We start from the raw sequence: 20,646 nt of genomic DNA on the forward strand, positions 1-20,646 counted from the left end.
ATACTACAAACATAAGTCCCTCAATGAAATGAGAACTTTTTGACTTTGGCGCCTCCGTGTGGTCACTTTGAGATGACACGTCATCACTGACACCATTGGCATATGGTCAAAAAACGGACATTCAGATTCTGCCGGAGGCACTGGTCACTTTCATTTCCCCTGAGTTTCATTTTTCTGAATAAAAGTCTGACATAATTATAAAAACAAAAAAAGAAAAATTAACTTTGAACTGAAACTGAGCTTCTTTTGTAGCTGTAATTCTTTTTGTTCAGTACATTTACTTTAATCTCCAAATGGTCAAAACCTATAAAATCTCTGTAGTCCTTTTATTCTGATCCCTTTTGGCATCTGATGCAAACAAAACGTTCATGGATTTCTTTTCAATATGCAAACTAAGACCCTGCACTGCCAGGATAAGGATGAATCAAACTGTTTGATGTAAATTAAAAACATTTTATACTTTAGGCACAAACCGAGCGCAGTGTTATGATCACTGGCTCCATCAGCTGCTTCTTAGTGAGAGACGTGACATTTCCTTAACGCTCTGAAGTTTCTGCATTCCCTTCCTCGTTTCATCTCCATACATTTTCCACACATGCCGCCGAGGCTCGGGTGCAGCATCTTTTTAACTCCCCACTCAGCCTCGGACAACTCCACACTGCACTGACCGGTGCCGTTCCCTTGTCTTCCCGATCTGACACTCACGCACATGACGTGTGACACCCCAGCACATGACATATTTGGCTTTAAAATGACGTCACGGCAGCGTGGGGCTGAGCAGGCAGGTCGTTCGTCAGGCTGAAAGATTAGGAGCAGCAGGAGACGGACTAGCCTCCTCTCCTCTTTGATGACAGGCTCTCATTCCCCCCTCTCCAAAACTCTTAAGGAAAAACTCGCGACCTCCAGGATTCTCCTCAACCGTCCCCCTCTTTCTTTTTCAGTTGCACCTCTTTTTATTTTTATGATTTTTTCCATTCTTTACTTTTTCCACCCCCTCCGCATCCTTAAACCCGTGCAGATATGTGAGAAGATCACGAGGATCCACTGTCAGCGGTGACTTCTTTTCCCCCCATGCTTCAGAGAACCGACACTCTTCGCTCTCCACCCTCAACATTTTGGACGTTCATCTGCCTTTCACCAATGTGGGAGAAGGTGCGCTGACATTTCAGCGGCGAGGATGCCAACCACACGCCTTGTTTTTGCGCTCCGCTGCTCTCATCTTTGTCTTTCCAGCAGGAGAGTAATGACAGATTTGCGCAAAGGCAAAGTTTGAGGGTATTTTTTAAAATTGTTTTTTTATTTTTTATTTTTTTTGGATCTCCCACTTTACCTGTCCGCCTGCTCGCATGCACCTCACTCCATTTAACTGATCAGGAAGAAGATTTTACAAGAAGCGGTGACGAGCAAGTTAGAAGAGACTGTTGTGGTGTATTTTTCAGCGGGATTTGGAAAAAGCAGTTGGAGATATTTGATGTGCGCAACATTAAAGGATATGGCTTAAATAATGGTTGCGTTACTGACAGCTGGAGGAAGGTCCGTCCCCTGAGTGCTTTTATCAGATATTGTCGACTTTGGTGGAAACCCATCTAAATGGGAGGATACCTGGAGGACTGATTTGGAAGTCGAGAAAAAATGTGGGTTAAACGGAGTGTTGCGCGCAGGTAAGACACCAACAACGTTATTTAATGTCACAGTTATTCCATAGCAACCCTTTAATTCTCATATGAAACAATACTTTCTTACATCATCATACTGGAACACATTCGGATCTGCTTCTCGACAGCGTCTTGTCTCAGTTTTTCAATATACGCCACTGCAAGTTACCCGACTCTGCCGGGATTGATGACTAAATAACATTTATATCAAAAGAAATGTCGAAGAATGCAAATTATGGAGATTATATTCCGGGATTATTCTTCATACGCGACTGTTTTCCGTGCAGACTAAAAGGGTCAAAGCTGAAGGCTTTACGTGGTTATGATTTGTGATGTTTTAAGGTAGAATTTTAACCCCCCTAAAAATTGCACATCCTTTACGCTGGGGGTCGCCAACAGTATGGCTCAAGCTTCGGGAACACACTTGTGCTGAAAAACACACGAGCAGAACTTGGAGACAGTCGTGCACATACAGCCTGTGTATGAGCTCCTGCACAAAAAGGAAGTGCACGAGAAAGTGGCTGTGCCAGAAAAAAAATAATACAGAGGAGATTATTTCTGAGATTAATTAAAATTCTTGTTTTTTATTACTTGAAATTTATTGAAGTATTTTTTTATTTAAAGGGAAATTTTGTATTTATGAAAAGATATTTAGTTATCAGAGATAGAAATGCAGACTGTTAAAGTGGAACTGTACATTTTTCTAATTATTTGTCAAAACATCTGCTGACACTTTAGTGCTGATCCTCACTGCTCTCAATCTTCATAAGAGCAATCATTGACATCATCGTAAATTAAAAAATAAAGTAAAATAAAATGATAAATGATAAATAAATATGATGATAAATAACTGTTATATGCTTAAACTAGCACCTTGTGTTGTAAATATATTTTGGTTGAACACTGAGTTAAAGTCACATACAGTGTGTTGGTATGCCCTCAGATAGCTTTCGATGTAATGACACTGAACGAAGTGGGACCAAACCTGCGAGCAGTGAGATCCTTCTGCTGGATCCCATCTCCACCAGAAGCTCTAATTCCTGCTCATTTGCAGCCGAACATTCATCATGTTTGACGCACACACACTCCATACAGCAGATATGACCTCACAGTTATAATAATGTGTGCCATTTAGACTGCTCACTTCTTTGAGATGAGAATTTGGACACTGAATCCACTTTTTGGGCATGAGGTATTTCTGTCACTCACTGACATGAATGAAAGCTGAAATGGTGTGGCATGAAGAGCAAACATTGAGCCGCTTCTTTGATTCAATTCACTGCTGCTACTGTCTAAAAAGACTGAAGTGCTGGGTGCCTCTCATTTCTAACCAGACAGAAATATGCATGTTACATATTTCTCAACACAGTGCGGGAGACAGCTTCGACTAAAAAGAACAGGATGTGTTTAACGCAATCAATGTTAACATTTTAACGAGACGTGTACTGAGAAACCTGATGTACTTTACAGCAGACCACCTACAGAAACCGTGTGTGTGGGCGTTAATGCATCAGCAAACCTGAGAGAAGGACGGAAAAATGGAAATCTTCCAGAAAAAAATAGATTTTTTAAAGGGCCACAGTTGTTCCACGTGGTAATTGAGAATTTTTGGAATATTATCCATCAAATCTATTTTTTTTTATTACTATTTGAAAGCTGCTACTTTAGTAAATGCAAGAGTACTTTTTTTTTTAAATAAAAAGAGTAGCCAGATCCTTCTGATGTAATGTACAGCTCATGTCTTTTTTTTCTTCTGTTTTTTTTTTTTTTAATTTAACCTTTATTTAGCCAGGTTGGTCCCATTGAGATTAAAATCTCTTTTTTAAGGGAGACCAGGCCAAGACAGGCAGCAGCAAAAACACAAAGTTACAGACAGGAAACACAAAAAGAGACAAACACAGTCAGTAAAACACAAGATAATGGATTAGAATCACGTTCCAAGAAACAACTGTTGAAAAAACAAGCTAAAACACTGACATCTCATAGAACCAGCCTCCATGTCTTTCATTTTAGACTTAAAAACATTCAAAGCCAGCTCCTTGAGCTTTAAGTTGTCCTGCAACTGGCTCCAAGATGAGGGTGCAGAGAACCCAAAAGCTCTTTTCCCAATTTCTGTTTAAACGTTTGGGACAGAATGCAAAATGAGTTCCTGAGAGCGCAGAGTACTGTCTTTTGTGAATGATAAAAACACATAAATAATGCTTACAAGACCCAAACATAAATAAAAAACAAATTAAATAATGGATAGGAAGTGAACAAAAAAGTGACAGTGCCAGAAAAAAAACTAAAATAAGAGAAGTATTTGCTATTTTTAAGAAAAGGCACCTTTTTGTACTTTAGTGTTAGAACTTTGCTAGTTTTATGCTTAGACAGGTTTCAGAGCGATAAATCGTTCAGTTTTGAACCCGGTGGTTTAAAGAATTAATCAAAACCAGAGTTAAGATCAAAAAGCAGAGTGACTCACCAGAGGGTCAACCAGCAGGGACTCATTCTCCTGGATCTGGTTCCCCGGGCTCTATCTTTCATGGACGTCATACAGTTTTTGGTTCCCCACGGTGAGCCCTCATACCGCTGAGACACCAGCGATGCTATCAGGCCGCAGCACGCTGCAGCTCTCAGAAAGACTTCATTTAGCAGCTTCTAACAGCACTGTACAGCACAACGCCTGTTAAGACATGCGGTTATTCTTTTCTGGTCAAAGACGAGTTTCTGGAGATGGAGCTGGGTGTTGTTTCACGTGCAGTGACTGGAGTGTACAGTAAACAGATGTTAATGACTCTGACCTGGAAAAGCTGAGGAATAAAGTCTGCGTATTAAGTGTTCAGGTGCTCAGTGGGCTCTTTCTCACATGTAGGGAGAGAAATGTTTTCTATCTGGAACTTACCCTCATTAATATTTCAAGAATCATGAACCAGGTTTCAAATGATATGATTCTCTACACTGAGGTGTTTTTCTCTCGGGGTGTTTATGACCAGTCGTCCTACTCACAGCTGGCTCCACCAAGAACTCCCCAGCTGACTTTGGCTCACGCTGCTGATAGATATTCCTGTGATTTAGGTGCTGCCTTAAAAGCCTCTATGAGGCTTATTAGCCGGCCTCTCTTGAGCGTGATTAACCTAATTTGCAGCTGTGTTGCGTCTCTCAGATGCTATCCCCTGAAGATCTGTCTTTTTGTATGTACATGCACAGTATGTGTGTGTGCCTGCCAGATGTAAACACCTTGTGCTCAGTCATCGATCAAATCCACAAGATTCAGAATCTGTTTTCTCTCCGAGATAACATCACAGACAAAATACTCGTGTGCTCGTTCTTCTAGACAGAAATACATCCAGGAGGGAGAGGTGAGGAGGCAAGAGGGACATGTGTGGTTGACCATAAATGACTCCTCATTGACTGGCATACCAATTAGCACAGAAGAGACATGAGCAGAATATGACCATTACTGTCATTGTAGAGTTAAACTGAGCCCATGATACAGAACAGCGCAGCAGATTCTTTGAATTAGAGACCGCAGTGTACCGTATTGAGCTTTTGAATATTAAAACACAACAAAACACTTTTCTTTTGTATTTAGAATGACAGGTGAAATTGGGACAACTATTTTTCTGTATTTAGCTTCATTGTCTTTCCAGGTTTCTTCATTCTCGTAGGTTTTCTTGGCTAACAAATATGCTGCTTATATCAAATCCATGTCTTGGTTCACACTAAAGAGCCAGCAGTCGTCAGCCCGATTGGGCTTAATGACCAGTTTGTAGTTCAGGCTACGGAAGAGAGTTTGTGTTGCTGCTGGGCTGAAGGGTGTCCATCCCACAGAGTGAATTAAGACAACAGCAGTAATCTCATATTTGAGTTACACTGTAAAAAAAATGACTGTGGCCAGCAATTTCCTGTTATTTTACAGTGCACATACTGTAATTTATTTGTACTGTATAATACTGTAAATTGGGTTGCAGTAGATGAATGTGAAATAATGGTGAAATACTGGCATCTTTGCTGCCAGACTTTTAAGGGTGGTTAACAGTATTTTTTGTTGTGATGGTGTTTAGTAACTGTGAGTGAACACAGTGGATATGAGACCCTGCCGTAGCATGAGATGTTGAAGGCACAGGCTGTCTGTGCTACACGTGCCGTCCGTCTGTGCTCCACTTTAACTACTGCCCTAGTAGTGGAGTTGTAAAGGTAGCTGAAAAGATCCAACACAAGCTCAGTTCATCTTTTCTCCATTTTAAAATTGACCAGCACACTGTAAAAAGCATCAGGTACATGGTCCGTGCTATGTGAGGCATGGACTGCAGTTCTGTGCCACTAAGCACAGACTGTGCCCGGGTGACATCACAATGTACAGCAGCGTCTTATATCCTCTGCACTTCTTTTTCAGTCACAGTTACAATACGCCACCACATCAAAAATGACTTTGTTATAAAATAACAGTAAAATACTGGCAGCAGGGTTGTCAGTATTTTACCATTATTTCACTGTGAATTTTTTCATATTGCTGTATTTAAACAAGACAACATGACGTTTCCAAAGAAATGTAATTATTTTACAGTAATTTGTTACAGTGAATGCAGAAAAGTTTTGCCTGAACAAAGCATTAAAGTAGATGCTGGTCCTCTCAAGGTGCTGGGTCTGTTCTTTGACACCCTGTAAGGACTTCATAATTGTTTTCAAAATATCATTACATTTTATACATTTCTCTGTTTCATATATATCTATCTATATCTATATATATCTATCTATATCTATCTATATCTATCTATCTATCTATCTATCTATCTATCTATCTATCTATATATATATATATATATATATATATATATATATTTTTTTTTTTTTTTCTCCATGGTCAGGTCGGACTTGTATTTACAGGTCATGAATCAAAAGTTCATTTGATGACATCATGCTCGAAGTGAGTCGATCTGCCTTTTTTCTAGGGATGGGTACTGAATTGGGTACTTTTACAGGTACCAACCAAGTTCTGTCAAAAGTACTCGGTATTGATTCATGTAAAACCTACAGGTACCATGTTTAGGTACCTAAATGCATCCTCGTGACTTTGAGGGAGTGGAAGAGTTGGCAATTTTACATGCTGGACAAGAACACAGCACTGTAAGATTATGTATTGAAGAATAAATATGTTAACTTGAGAAAAAAAAACAAACAAAAAAAAAAAAAAATATATATATATATATATATATATATATATATATATATATATATATATATATATATATATATATATATATATATATATATATATATATATATATATATATATATATATATAATCAGACAAATTGATCTCTTTTATCACATAAACACAAAAAAGTACCAAAAATTGGTATCGTTGAGTACTGGTACCGATTGCCATGTACCAGGCATCAGTGCCGTTCATTTTGTAGAAATGAACCCTGTTAGCCGGATTGGCAAACAGAAAAAGGACAGCGGAGCAGAAGAAAGCTAAACAGGGGAATGATGAAGCATGTGCTGAAACAGGGGTTAAGCTTTTTTGTGATAATGTGTATTTCGACGGACATTTTATTATATTTATAGTGAAGTTATACTATGATAGTCTGTTAAAACTTAAGTCTATCAATAAAAGGAAGAGGGAGGCTCAGTTTGCTTTGCATTGTGAGGCTGTAGCACAGATAGTCTGCTCACCTTCTGGAAACTAAGGTGAGTTGAAACTTTTGCTTGTTGTCAAATTTCAAACAGTAGAGCTACATAACTCGTTGTTCAGCATCCTGCAGAAAAAGTCGTAATTAACCAAGAAAAGTAGTGTTGAATAGACAATCTTATTTCCATTCATGCTTCCAAAATGAAGGCATGCAAGAATCATGTCATGATGACAGTGAGTGATAGTGCTTATGGGAAACAGTCTGTATCCTGTAAAAATGCTGCTGATTCTTGGCGCTCCTCACTGCACCTTTAACAGATTGCTTTGTTCAGAAGTAGTTCATCAATGAAGAACAGAAAGCCTCCTCCCCTCTCCTCTTAGTTCTTTCAGCTCGTGTGTTTGGATGTGAATGAAGTCATGGCAGAAGCAAAATATCAGACAATGAGGGACTCAGTTGATTGGAGCATTGTCCTGTTTGGCTGATCCTTTTTTTCCTCTCACTTTTACCCTATTCCCATGCTCTTTTCAGTCCGGCTTATCTTCCTGGACATGTGGGTCATGTACACTGTAGTGGAGGACATTGCGCAGTGGGAGTAATTAATGGGATGATGCAACACCCTTGGGTGTGCATCTTAGCCCCCACGAACTACCGAGTGTTTCTCAATAAATTATGTTCCTCCTCAGCAATATAACCAGAGCCGGCCCTACCCAGGGCCAGATTTTATACGTCAGCCCCCTGATTGATGATTTGCGTACATTTGCAAAAGATATCAAATAACATTGTTTTACCATTGCCTTTAATTTATAAGAAGTCACCAAATTTATATGCTAAACAAATTAGAAACAAGTCCAAAACAAAAATCTTAAATACGATATAAAAACCCTGTTTAAAAAAACCAACAACTTGTTCATAAGTAAATAGATAATAATAGCAATACATTATAAATACAACAATCAGCAGCCTTTGTTCCTGATGCTGCATCACCAGTGGGCTCCTCTGAGGCGGGAGGCACAGAAGGAGAGCTCCAGGCTGCTGAAGCTGTGATATCTGTTGATGACCCAACATTTGCAGAGGCTGGACTTAAATATCTCTAAAGTGCTTCTGGAGAGAGAAGAGGAGTGTTACAGCGATTATATAAAAATGATGATTCCTAGAAAACAAACAAACAAAAAAAAGGAGCCAAACAGATTCATGTTGTCTTCTATTAGGGCTGCACGATTATCGCAATTGCAATCGCAATCGCAATCGCAATGTCAGCACATGCAATTCAGATTTTTCTCCATGATAACCAAGCAAGTCTGTAGACTCATCATGACACAACTTTTTTTATTAAATCGCAAGCACAATCGCAATCGCAATATTGTCCACCTAATCGAAAATCGCACATTTTCCCAAATCATGCAGCACTATCTTCTATGCATGTGTAATATACAGTGTAATTTTTCTTGATATGTACATAAGATAAGATACACTTTTACTGTCATTACAGTGAAATGTTGATTAGCAGTAGCAGGAACCTGCTGTATAATATGGAACCTGGGAATGTTAGGTGATGGATTTTTATTATTATTGATAATAAAAACATGAACTTTGACACTGAAGTAAAGTTTAAAACAATTAACATGCTTTAGACAATATAAACTGAAACATAACAAGAGGTAAAAATATGATAATCTCACTAGCAATGACCACACATCAACATTAGGTTTAGATATTTTATGTAATTAATGGATGAGAAGCTTCAAAAGGAAGTCCACCATAGCTCCCAGCCACGACAGATCCCCATTTTTAGGACCCTATGGAGAAGGAAAGAGGTAGGAAACCAAGGGAGACAACAGGGGAGGGGCTTCGAAGTGAGAAAAAACAGGACATGAGGGTTAAGAGGGCTTTAGTACCAAAAGGGATGAGGTTGAAGTGTAGTCATGCTCCTGAAAGCTCTACTTATACCATAAACTGTATAAAACATGGACGTAGTCTCCCCGACGTCACCCGTCTGTTTCTGAAATGGAAAATGAAGCACATTGGCTATAGAGGCTAAATTGGTAGTGGCAAGGGCTTCGCGTACAGCTATATGGCACCTGTCCGTCACGTGACCCTGAGCTGTGCCTCTGATCGGGCAAGCTCACGATCTTTGTATCCTCTGAACGGCCGAGTTTGAAAAAAATTAATGTTCGGTGGGTGCCGTTAGTTACTCAGACAGGAGACGTTTTTGAACCAGGCTGTAAATATGATAATTTCTGCTTTAAAAACAGCTTTTTTTGGCTTGGTTTGTATGTGACTTCCTGTACTTTCGGAGCCGGCCTAAAGTCGACATTCCAGAAACAGCAGATTTTAGCATTTCAGCATTGTCTCATATTCTTCGAGCGGAGGTTGCCACTTGACTTATACCCAGGGGAGTGTTAACCAGCCCCCCCAACTAAGATTGAAGCTTGGTTTACACATGTCTGTGAGTTCTTTGTGACTTTATGCAGATGAATGACATCATTCTAGCAGCATCGCCCCCTCCCACTGTCATTTTTCAGGTGAGAAATTCCCATGCAGCGCACCTCCGAAAATTTCTCAGTTCTGTGCAGTGTTGTGCGAGCAAACCAGAGCTCCTAGTGTAGTACCAAAGTCTTGGCATTTTATAGGATAAATCAAACCGAAATCACTGTAATAACCGTGTGATGAACAATTCCTGGCAGGAAAATATGGTCAAACTCAGCAGAGAAGAGGAATTAGCAAAAAAAAAGTCCCTTGTTCTCTCTTGCCGTGTCTCTGTGTGTCACGTTCATTCAGAAAGAATAAACCAGCCTAAAAAAGTAATAGCTAGTTTTAATAAAATTGTGTTGAAGGTTAATTTGTGGCGCCCCCTGGAGGCTACAGCACCCTTAGCATTTGCGTATATTGGCTCTGAACACTACCTTGTTTCTGTAGCTCTAACCACTGTGGCATCTTTTTCTGCAGCTCGGGCTTGGACTGAAGAGCTGCTTTTTGTTAAAACCTTCTCTTTAATTGACTACATATTTTACTTGGACACAGAGCTCTCCAGTGGACTAGTTTCACGTTACTGGTGAATCGACATAATTTGATCAGTAAAGTGAGATCCCTCATGGAATCATTAAGAAAAATGTAATCATATCCTGTCCTTAAATGTATGCATTAAGGGTTTAATGCAACAAATCACTTATAATCAAACTGATTAATGGCTGTGGGTGTTAGGGGGAGTGGGGTAGGGGTGTCTGGATTAGTGACCTCATTTAGCATCCTTTGAGGCCTGAGGGTGGAGGCTCTTCCTTAGCCTCTCTGTAAATAATAAGGCAACACTTGAGGAGGTGAGTGTGACTGTGGCCTATTTGCCTCACTTTAAAACTTAACCCACCGTTGTCCCCTTTGTCCCTAACATGTCCACACTGCCTCAAAATGCCCTGACCGCTCATTTTCTGGCTTTCATTGAGCAGTTTTGGGATGAGATGGGTAAATAGCTTCAGATGAAATGAAATGAATGAAATAGAAATCATGTCCTTGCCATGGTGCAGTTTAAGACAAGTGTTTAACAGGCAAAATAAGCTCTTTGTTTCTGCACGTGTAAGTGTTCTGTAACAGTTTTCAATTTTTATGTTTGTGAAAAATGTTTGGAGAGCTGCCTGTGTTATTTACCTTCTTAATACTGGATACCTACCATGAAGGGCTTAAACCTAACACCTTTAGCTGAAACTGTAAAACACAGTTTTACACAGTTTGTACTGAGCTCTATAGAAAGGGGGAAAAAACAAAGTGTTTTATCTACAAATATGATCCTTGAACCACATTTTTTTTTTTTTTTGTCTTGAGAAATTTCTAAATCAGTGTTTCTCAAATTGCTTCAGACCACGGACCACCAAGTTAAATAGCAGCTAACTAACCGCACAGACAGCAATCTGATGTTTCACAAACTTTCATCATACATGTTACATGTTACATCATACATGTGAAGATATTTTTTGAATAATTCTTCACAGCTTTCCTTTCCATGCTCACAGGAGTGTCACACATTGGTTGTCGCTTGACGAACGCAAACTAGCACTGGCACTACTCTTATTGGCGCAAGCATTAGCTTCCACTGTGTCCACAGTGCTCACATCTTGCTGTTGCACCTTCTTCCAACCAGTGCAAGAGGCTTCCTCTTCTCAATTTGGTTTTCTTTTTACTGTCCCCGTCTTTGACCAACCATTCATGATGATTTTGCCTGTAGGCAGAGAGGGGGCTAAAGGAGACTTTCATGAGTCCCGGTGAGCTTGTCTTTTTTTCTTATTTATTTATTTATTTATTTATTTATTTATTTACACATAAATAAATAAATAAATATAAAAATAAATAAATAAATATTCATAAATAAACAAATAAATGAATAAATAAATAAATACTGACAGTTGTGGCAGACCACTAGGGGGCACAGACCACTAGGGGGCACAGACCACGGTCAGAGAAACACTGTTCTGGATGATTCACTGTATCTTAAAAGGTGTTTTACAGCAGCTGTAGGTTAGAGCCGGGTGTATGGAGATTATGACACAGTAATACAGGCAGGATTAAATGATTTGGTTCATGTTTATCTTGGAAATAACAGTGCAGGGCTTCTGCATGTGTTTATTTGAGTTCACATGCAAGTGTAAATGTTTGGTTCTATTTGCCTTGTTGCTTAGTTTGAGAGCTTTTGCACACAGGTCTTTTGTATTGAACAGAACCATGATCGTATATTCAACAGGATGATACAAATGGAGGCTCAGAGCGGTCTATTCAGTGGACAGGGCACTCCAAGCTGCACCAGAAGAAACATGAAGACATTCAGTAACAACAATCCTATTTTTATAGTGCAGATGAAGAAAGTCATTAAACCAAACCACCCTGTCAGCAGGAGTGTTGGACTGTTTGGATCATTCTTTTAGATCGTGCATTTTTTGGCAGGAGAACTATAGAAACAGGAAACCCTTTAAATAAGGTATGAGCTGCATAGGTTATTTCAATGAAGTCAGATGAGTTTGAATAACCTGGTGATACAGGGCCCTTCTTTGGAGAATGAAAATATGTATTCCTCCATTTTCCCTCATAACTTGGTTAATTGACAACACATTAAGACATTAATGTGGGTCAGCAGTAGGGCTGAACAATTAATCAATTTTAAACTGACATCGCAATGTAATAGAATGCAATTTTTACTATCGCAACTGCTGCAATTAGGAAAAAAACAGAAAAGCTTCATGTGCATGGACCTGGAGGGAATATAGTAACTTGCACTTTTTCACCCTTAAAACCAGCAAAAGTCGAAATGCTGTTTTTTTTTTTTCTGGCAAAAAAAACCCAGTGGGCTACAAAGATCCATCCAGTAGATCATAGAGCCATACCCCTGGATCACTTTTTTCTGTATGGTTTGTTACTCTTACTGACAGCTGGAGGTCAGTAAAATTTCACAGTATTCCTTTTTATTTTTCAATTAAGAAATGCAAAAAGACTTGTTTAAATACTAACAGTATCTTTTGTTGGTTAGTCATACTATAAAATGACTTAAAACTTGTGTTAAGTGGACAATGCAGAAGATAAACCCCCCCCCCAAAAAAAATAAATAAATAAATAAATAAAATAAAATAAAATAAAATAAAATAAAAAAATTGTACTCTAAATTGCAATCCCAATATTGGTCTAAAAAAATCGCAATTAGATTATTTTCCAAAATCGTTCAGCCCTAGTCAGCATGAACTGAAACATGCTTTCAAAGAGGTTCAAGCATTTTAGAACACTGAAGAACGTACAGACACTTTACTTCAGTGTGTGTCATCAAACTTCAAAAGAAACAAGCCACTTAAGCCCTGTTTTCCACCAAGCAATCCGGTATGGAGCTGTACAGTTTGGTACAGGCCGATAAGTAAAGCCTGATTCTGTTTGCATTTCCACAGCCAACCGTGCTGATTGCTGTGTCTGCTGTGCACACAATATATCTCGCTAATAAATCCAACAAAAAGGAAAAATACGACACAATAAACAAAGCGCAACAATGGAAGACATCTTGTAATTCGTCTTCTTTGTGATTGGCATGCAGCTCTTTGGTACAAAGAACAATCAAGCTTTGTTTCTCTATTATCGCTGTCACACAGGAAGTGACGATTCTTTCCACCAATCAACAGACTGCAGTGTTTCTAGTTCCACCTTCTGGGGTCAGAAAGTCTGGCTCCCCAACTCAAGGGTCGCAAAAAGTGGAATGGTACAGGTAGGTACTCTGCCAACCTGCACCAGTTTTAGTCAGAGGAAATACGAAGGTGAAATGAACTGAACCACTTGGTGGAAACAGGGCTTAGATCTTATACAGCTTAAAATCATTCTACAGAATGCCCACACTATACTTACACCTTCTGTTTGCTTATAGAGCATTTTGTGCACTCGCAATACATTTGTGAGTGCAGTTGTTGCTGGACTGAGTTTCTGTGAAACAGCTCATAAAGCAGGAGTTAATTTTCATATTGATTTCTGATTTACACCTGACACTTTGTAATTAGATATACCGTTTACAGATAGTTCAAATAAATATGTGTGTGGATATTGTGATTGTTATTCAAGTTGTGTCTGCTGAGTGCTGTCAAAACCTCATCTGGTCCTGAGAACACACCCTCAGAACCCAGCTCTATCAGCCCTTTGGAGTTTTTTAGACCCTATTAACCTCCTCGGATCTGCTCCCCCAGTGATCTCTGCTCTGAAATAATAAGACTGTTTGGGCTTCGTTCCTGAGAAGTGCTTTGCACAAAGGTGGCAGCACGAAGAGAAGCTGGAGTAAAGTGCTTGACAGACAAAAAGTGAATAGGAAGTGAATTAACATAACAATAGAACGTTTTCCTAATGGCTCATTTTGAGTTGCTGTCCAAATATGAAAATGTGGGATTTCTACTTGATAAGAAAGGTGCTGATGTCCTCTGTCAGTATGCTTTGCAAGCTGTACGATGGGAGCATGTGTGACAGCACAATTTGCTGACTGTAAGTTCTTTTCCAAAGCAGGCGCCTTATTAACAGACATTAGGCCTGCAGACAGTATGAGAAACTGCTCTTTCCTTCTTTTAGTCAAGAATTTACCTTTGAATCAGACACAATGAGAAGCACTAACGTATAATGTCAATATGCATATACTGTGAAAAGTTATTACTGCCTGTCTACTGTAGTCCTTTTGAAGATCCTCTGTAATGAAATGGCAGGATGCATCATGAAGGCACATAATTCATAAATATCCATTATGCAGCACCATTCATCAAGTTTTCAGGACACTGTGGACACCCCCTGACATTTTCAATAGGCTTTATCATTAACACTTAACTGAGTCCACTGGACTGGAAAGGCAGCCCATCCATATTCTTTATGGGACTAACACTTTTCTTTTTTGAGAAGTCCAACCTTTGTGGTGATCGTTTATTATCCTAGATGGCACTGAGGTATTTGTGCTCATCTGGAAGAACAGCTACAACCTTTTAAAGTGATTGTTTTCTCCTTGTGCAAGTTTGGGAGATTCATGTAGATGTAAGCTTTACTTTTGCATAGAGACACTGAAAAAAAACTTACCATGGAGAAAGGGTAACGTTATTGAAGCATCACTAAATACTCTGACCAATTATAAGAAGTTGTGGATAATGTATAGTAAGCTTGGTTCTGCCACAAGAACCTCGATAAGTTTAGCAGGACCCCTCCCACAATAATACCCCACTTATTACACAGTCATTAAGACAAAGACACACAAAAAAACAAGTCACAAATTTAACAGTGCTGCCATCATCATTCTGCATTTTGTGGCGTTTCCTTTGACTAAAACTGGGATGGACACCCAATTTATCTACCTGTACCATCCCACTTTTTGGAACCCCTCCCATAGGGTGGCAGGTGTACTGATCCCGGAAGGTGGAGCTAGAAACACTGAGGCCATTGATTGGTTGAAAGGAACGGTCACTTCCCATGTGACAGCAGTAATAAAGAACAACACATGACCCTGCCATGCTTAAACCTCCGGTTGACTTTTTGATTGGTGGATGTTTTCCATCGTTGCTCTGTATACTGTAGTGGTTTTTCTTCTTTGTTGGTTTTATTGGCAGAATACACTAGCTGATGCAGCTATCTGCACCTAAAGCCCTGTTGCCACCAAGCGGTTCAGTTCAGTTTGTCTCAGCATGGCATGCATTTTACAACGTTTCCAATGACTGATCCCAGGACAGATCCCCAAATAATTGAGACACCCTTTCGTAGGGGTGCCAGACTACACCGATCTGATCTTGGAAGGTGGGACTACAACACTGCAGACCATTGATTGGTGGAAAGAATTGTCACTTACCATGCGACAGCGACTGTATTTCTCCTTTCGGCACACAGACTTCTCTAACACAAAGCTTGATTGCACTTTGTATCAAAGAGCTACATGACAATCACAAAGAAGACAATTGCTGGATGTCTTCCATCGTTGCTCTTTTTCTTCTTGTTGGATTTATTTGCAGGGTAAACTGTGTCGCACTGCTATGTCACGCTATGATTTGACAGATGCGGCTTTCAGCATCCAGCTTACACGCAGCCTACCACAAGGGGGCACAGTTTGCTGTGGAAACGCTAACGGGATCAGATTTATCCATACCAAATTGTGCCAAACCGTACTGAACCAAACTGGACTGCTTGGTGGAAACAGGGTTTAACTTACACCCCACTAACAGAGAAGGGCACAGTTGGCTGTGGAAACACAAACAAGATCAGGCTTCACTGATCTTACCTGTACCAGACTGTACTGATCTATACCAGACCACTTGGTGGAAACAGGGCTAAACAGTGTCACAAACTCAACAGTGTTGCTTAAAAAAAATTTTTTCACTTTGTAGCAACCCTTAACTTTGTCACCAGCTCTTGTGCTGTCCTGGATTGCAGGACAGGATTTTGCTCTATTATCATAGGTGGAAGCTTTTAGCCGGCCCTCACATCTGTTAAAAACTGACATGATTTCATTATTTTTTTAATCTCAAGATCAGCCAGAGACAGAGACTTTACTTTGTTGTTTACTTATCAAAGATACAAACATACCATTTCATTTTTGCCGAATTCTAACAGGAAGAAGTCATAGGTGTTTTGTGGATTTCATGTGATATGTGTTGAACTTGTTCTGACCTTATTTTTGCTTTTGCTTCAAAGAATTCGATTGTTAATTTGTTAAATTGTTATGGGTTAGGCAGGTCAGATCAAGTATTTCAATGGTATACGGATAGTCTTAACTTTTTTTAATGGAAGTGGCTTCATTCCTGAATAAGTTGTTGTACAAGGTAATTATACCCTCTAGGTTTGTGAATGTCCCTGTAAAGGCCTGATACGACATTTGTTGATAAGTAGTGCAAAGAAAGTCATTGTGCTCCCCTATATATTGCATTTAACAGCTGATATAAGCACTTGCTCTTCATTCTGTACCAAGTATTAAGTTAGTTTGACCAAAATAGTCAAAGGTTAAATGATTGTCAATGTGGACAATGCTACTCTCAGACTGTGTGTACTAAATTTAAAAATTATCCAGTATTTGACACTTTGGTCTGAGAAATGTTTTCTAGCTTTCTGAAATGAAGCCCCTTTATATGAGAAAAAAAATAAAGAGAGTTTGTTTGGACTAAAGGGAGTGAGGGGGTTGGATTATCTGGTAAATTGTGAAAGATTGTTCGTCACTGCACTCCAACTAGTGATTGAACTAGAAGTGAGCTCAGCTCAGTATAACAAACTACACGTTGCAATGTCGTAGAAGTCTGCCTTTTTGGATGACGACAGACCACAGTTACCCAATTGTTCATTTTTTGCTGTGTACACAACTTAATGGCCAAGAGGACAAATGGAAAGGGAGGGTGCAGTGATGCACATTGTTATGCTGGCTGATGGCAAAAATTAACATTGGAAATTAAGATTATTTGAAAGGAAGAGCTCTGAGTCTGTAAGAGAGCTAAAGAAAACAGCTTTGTTGTTGACTAGACATGGAAAAGACACTGCATTTACTGTTTGAAGTGGGAAGCTGCAGAGTTTAATACCAGGGAATAACATTAAAATTTCTGTAGCCAGGGATCTCAGATAATCTGATCTGAACTCAGATACTGGTGTATGGTGAGGACATGAACCACTGTAATGCACTTTATACCTGCATCTCACATAATACATTGAAGATTTAATTGTTTTTTTTGTAAAGCGTTGAATGGACTTGTCCCAAAAAACATCTTTGACCTCATCCAAATTTTTACACCAGCGTGTTCTCGGAAGTCTTAGTGCCAGCTCCAGCTTATGGTCCCTAAGACGAGACTTATAACAAGGGGTCACCGGACGTTTTGTGCAAAACCCTGCCCCCCATGTCCAAACATCCCCCACATTAATGTTGTTTTATTGTTTAGCTTTTAACTACACGGGACTTGTGTGGTCACCTTTTTGGTTATTTTATTGATTTCTATTGTTTTTAGTCTTTATATTAATTTCTTGCAGCCACTTTTTCCTGTTTTAGTAAATATTCTTGTGTTTTTTCATTTTATAATTGTTTCGTTTCTAATTGATGTTTAGTGCAGTACTTTGGAAAACATTATGTTTCTAAAATGTGCTATGAAAATAAAGTGGATTGGATTGGATGATAGGTTTGACAAAGGAGTAAGAAAAATGTCTGGCATAGTTTTTTCTTTCTCTCCAGAGACCTGAGTGGCAGGACATCTAAAGCTGGCGCTTACTAAACAGCTATTGCAGCTCCGTAGCCACCATACCTATGTTCTCATGGCTTTTCACGAGTCACAGTCAGCTGATAATAACACAAGCTATTCGACTAACTGCAGATTGGAGCTAGTGAACGCTGCACTGCCGCCTTGGCTATAAACCTCCCAGGGCTGCTTCCACTAAACCCTGCTCAGGTCACCAGGGATGAGGAAGTAACTGTTCCTGACATCCCTGCTACTAGTTACCCATCCCATGCATTCTTGATCCCTAGTGCCTCTGGGCTACGGTATGAATAAATGCACACACAAACACACACACACACACACACACACACACACACACACACACACACACACACACACACACACACACACATACATACACAGATATTTAATGTTAAAGCAATAACAACAATAAAAGTTTAGCATCTTATATATATATATATATATATATATATATATATATATATATATATATATATATATATATATATATATATATATATATATATATATATATATATATTAGAGCTGCACGATTTGGGGAAAAGGTGCAATTTGCGATTAGGTGGACAATATTGCGATTGCGATTGTGCTTGCGATTTAATAAAAAAAGTTGTGTCATGATGAGTCTACACGCTTGCTTGGTTATCATGGAGAAAAATCTGAATTGCATGTGCTGACATTGCGATTGCGATTGCGATATCCTCTTTTGCGATTACATAATTGCGTGTGCTGACATTGCGATTGCGATTGCGATTGCGATAATCGTGCAGCCCTAATATATATATATATATATATATATATATATATATATATATATATATATATATATATATATATATATATATATATATATATATATATATATATAAGGACCTTGGACTCACTGGTGGATTATCAGAAGCCTTTACTTTACCTGTATTGTTGCCTCACGCCAGTTTTGGCAGACACAGTCCTTGAATAAGGCTGAGCCTTATTTTTTCACACTCTTTGACGTTATGTTTTTTTTATTTTTAAACATTTGGAGTAGTCTTAACTTTTAACAATCTAAGTACTTAGGATGTCCCGATATTACATTTTCACTTCCGTTACAATACTGATACTGCAGCATTGAGTATTGGCCAATACAGATATTAATCCGATATGATATCAGCATTAAACATGCATACTTTTATTACTTATTTTGTAGTATGTCTGTCATGTTAGAAAAGGCTTGATTAAGTGATATTATTCAAACAAAGAATAGTGGTCAGCAACAGTAGGTATGAGGAAAAACTGGCCCATTTATTATCAACCAATGGGTAACAGAAATTTTAACATTAAACAAAAGAATATACTAGTCATCAAATAAATTAAATAAGAAATTAGGAGACCCAGAAAATAACCTAAAGAAATCAAATAAAAGCAGCAGGAGTGGAGTCTGGCATGGACTGCTTATATCAGAGATTTTAGATGCATTCAGATATAATGTGATACTTGTTTTTTTGCTGATATCGGACCGATATCCGATATCAATATCGGACTGGGACACCTCTACTAAGTACAATAAGGGAAAAAAAAATCAAGCAAATTTTCTCCAACTGGTCAATATTAAAGGTATATACTACACAAGGGGTTCTCAACTTTTTAAGACCATGGACCCCCTTTAGATTAGACATTTTTCCAAGAACCAGCTCATCATTGTAACAATGGTTAGCATAATATTAATACTAAGCTACATTTATACTTTCCAAGTAGCTCATTTTATAATATTTAGAAAATGTTGACTCCGAGGCAGTGGTGTGCACAGGGGTGGGATGGGGGTGTTGGTCACCTTTTCTCCCTGTGGCCTTCTTTGAAGCAAAAACTCACACCAAAGTGCCCTTTGAGGAGACAAAATCTGTGCCAAAGTGCCCCCCTGGTTGGTTAGTTGCTCCTTAGTCAAAGCATTAATTTATATTCAATACAAAAAACCTGTGAAAACATTTGATTTAGTAAGTTAAACGTGTAAAGGCGAGTGATTGGGGGGAAATAAACGAGGTAGCCATTCTAAAAAGTTGCTTTGTCTTGAACTGTTCACTTTAGAAAGAGGATGGAGTATTATACTGCTGCCATGAAGCTCCATGAGGAATATCACAGTATCTCTGAACTGACGGTCTGTGGTTTGTTCTCCAATTCTGTATTTGACCTGATATAATCCCCTGTATAATGTCAAGTCTCTGCATATCATTCCCCTGCCAACGCTACTAGAAGGCTGCTACATCATGTCATCTGTTAGGCCTGTCGAAAGATCCAACACTGTTCTGTTGGGCATACTGCCGCGTATGTCATCCTAGTTATCATTTTGGGATTTCACTCCTTTGATTGACTGAGAGAGCTTTTTATGAAATTCTGTATCAGCGAAATTTGGTGAGAAGAAAAATCTTAATCTGCAGGATTAATTTGTTTTTTGGGGGTTGCATTTTGAATCACCAGGTAAAAGTAGTTGTTGGGGAGATGAAGCGGTATTTTTACTACCAAAGTTTCATGCACTTGTGATTTTACTGTGACGCTAATATGGCATGAACCCTCCTCTATTATTGAAAGCTGGGGTTTGTAATCACAGACTGACAGTGCATGATGTCATTTGTGCTCTGTTTACCCATCAGTCTCAGCTGACCGAGCAGTGCTCTGTAGAGCAGAAGAAGGATGCGTTTCCTGGAC

At 38.9% G+C, this 20,646-nt stretch overlaps 1 protein-coding gene across 1 annotated transcript in view; it reads left to right on the top strand.

The window, feature by feature from the left end:
* The first annotated feature begins 765 nt into the window (after positions 1 to 765).
* The window catches only part of ajap1 (adherens junctions associated protein 1), a 97,782-nt gene continuing 77,901 nt past the window's right edge, over positions 766 to 20,646 (top strand). Inside the window, exon 1 of the mRNA XM_074681702.1 lies at positions 766 to 1,661. Within this exon, the coding sequence (XP_074537803.1) occupies positions 1,633 to 1,661 (29 nt within the window). The 5' untranslated portion in view covers positions 766 to 1,632. The remainder of the gene's footprint in view (positions 1,662 to 20,646) is intronic.

The sequence above is a fragment of the Halichoeres trimaculatus genome, unplaced genomic scaffold (genome assembly GCF_033239565.1).
Source record: "Halichoeres trimaculatus isolate MK-OKI-2021-1 unplaced genomic scaffold, fHalTri1.1 fHalTri1_scaffold_11, whole genome shotgun sequence".
NCBI lineage: Eukaryota > Metazoa > Chordata > Actinopteri > Labriformes > Labridae > Halichoeres > Halichoeres trimaculatus.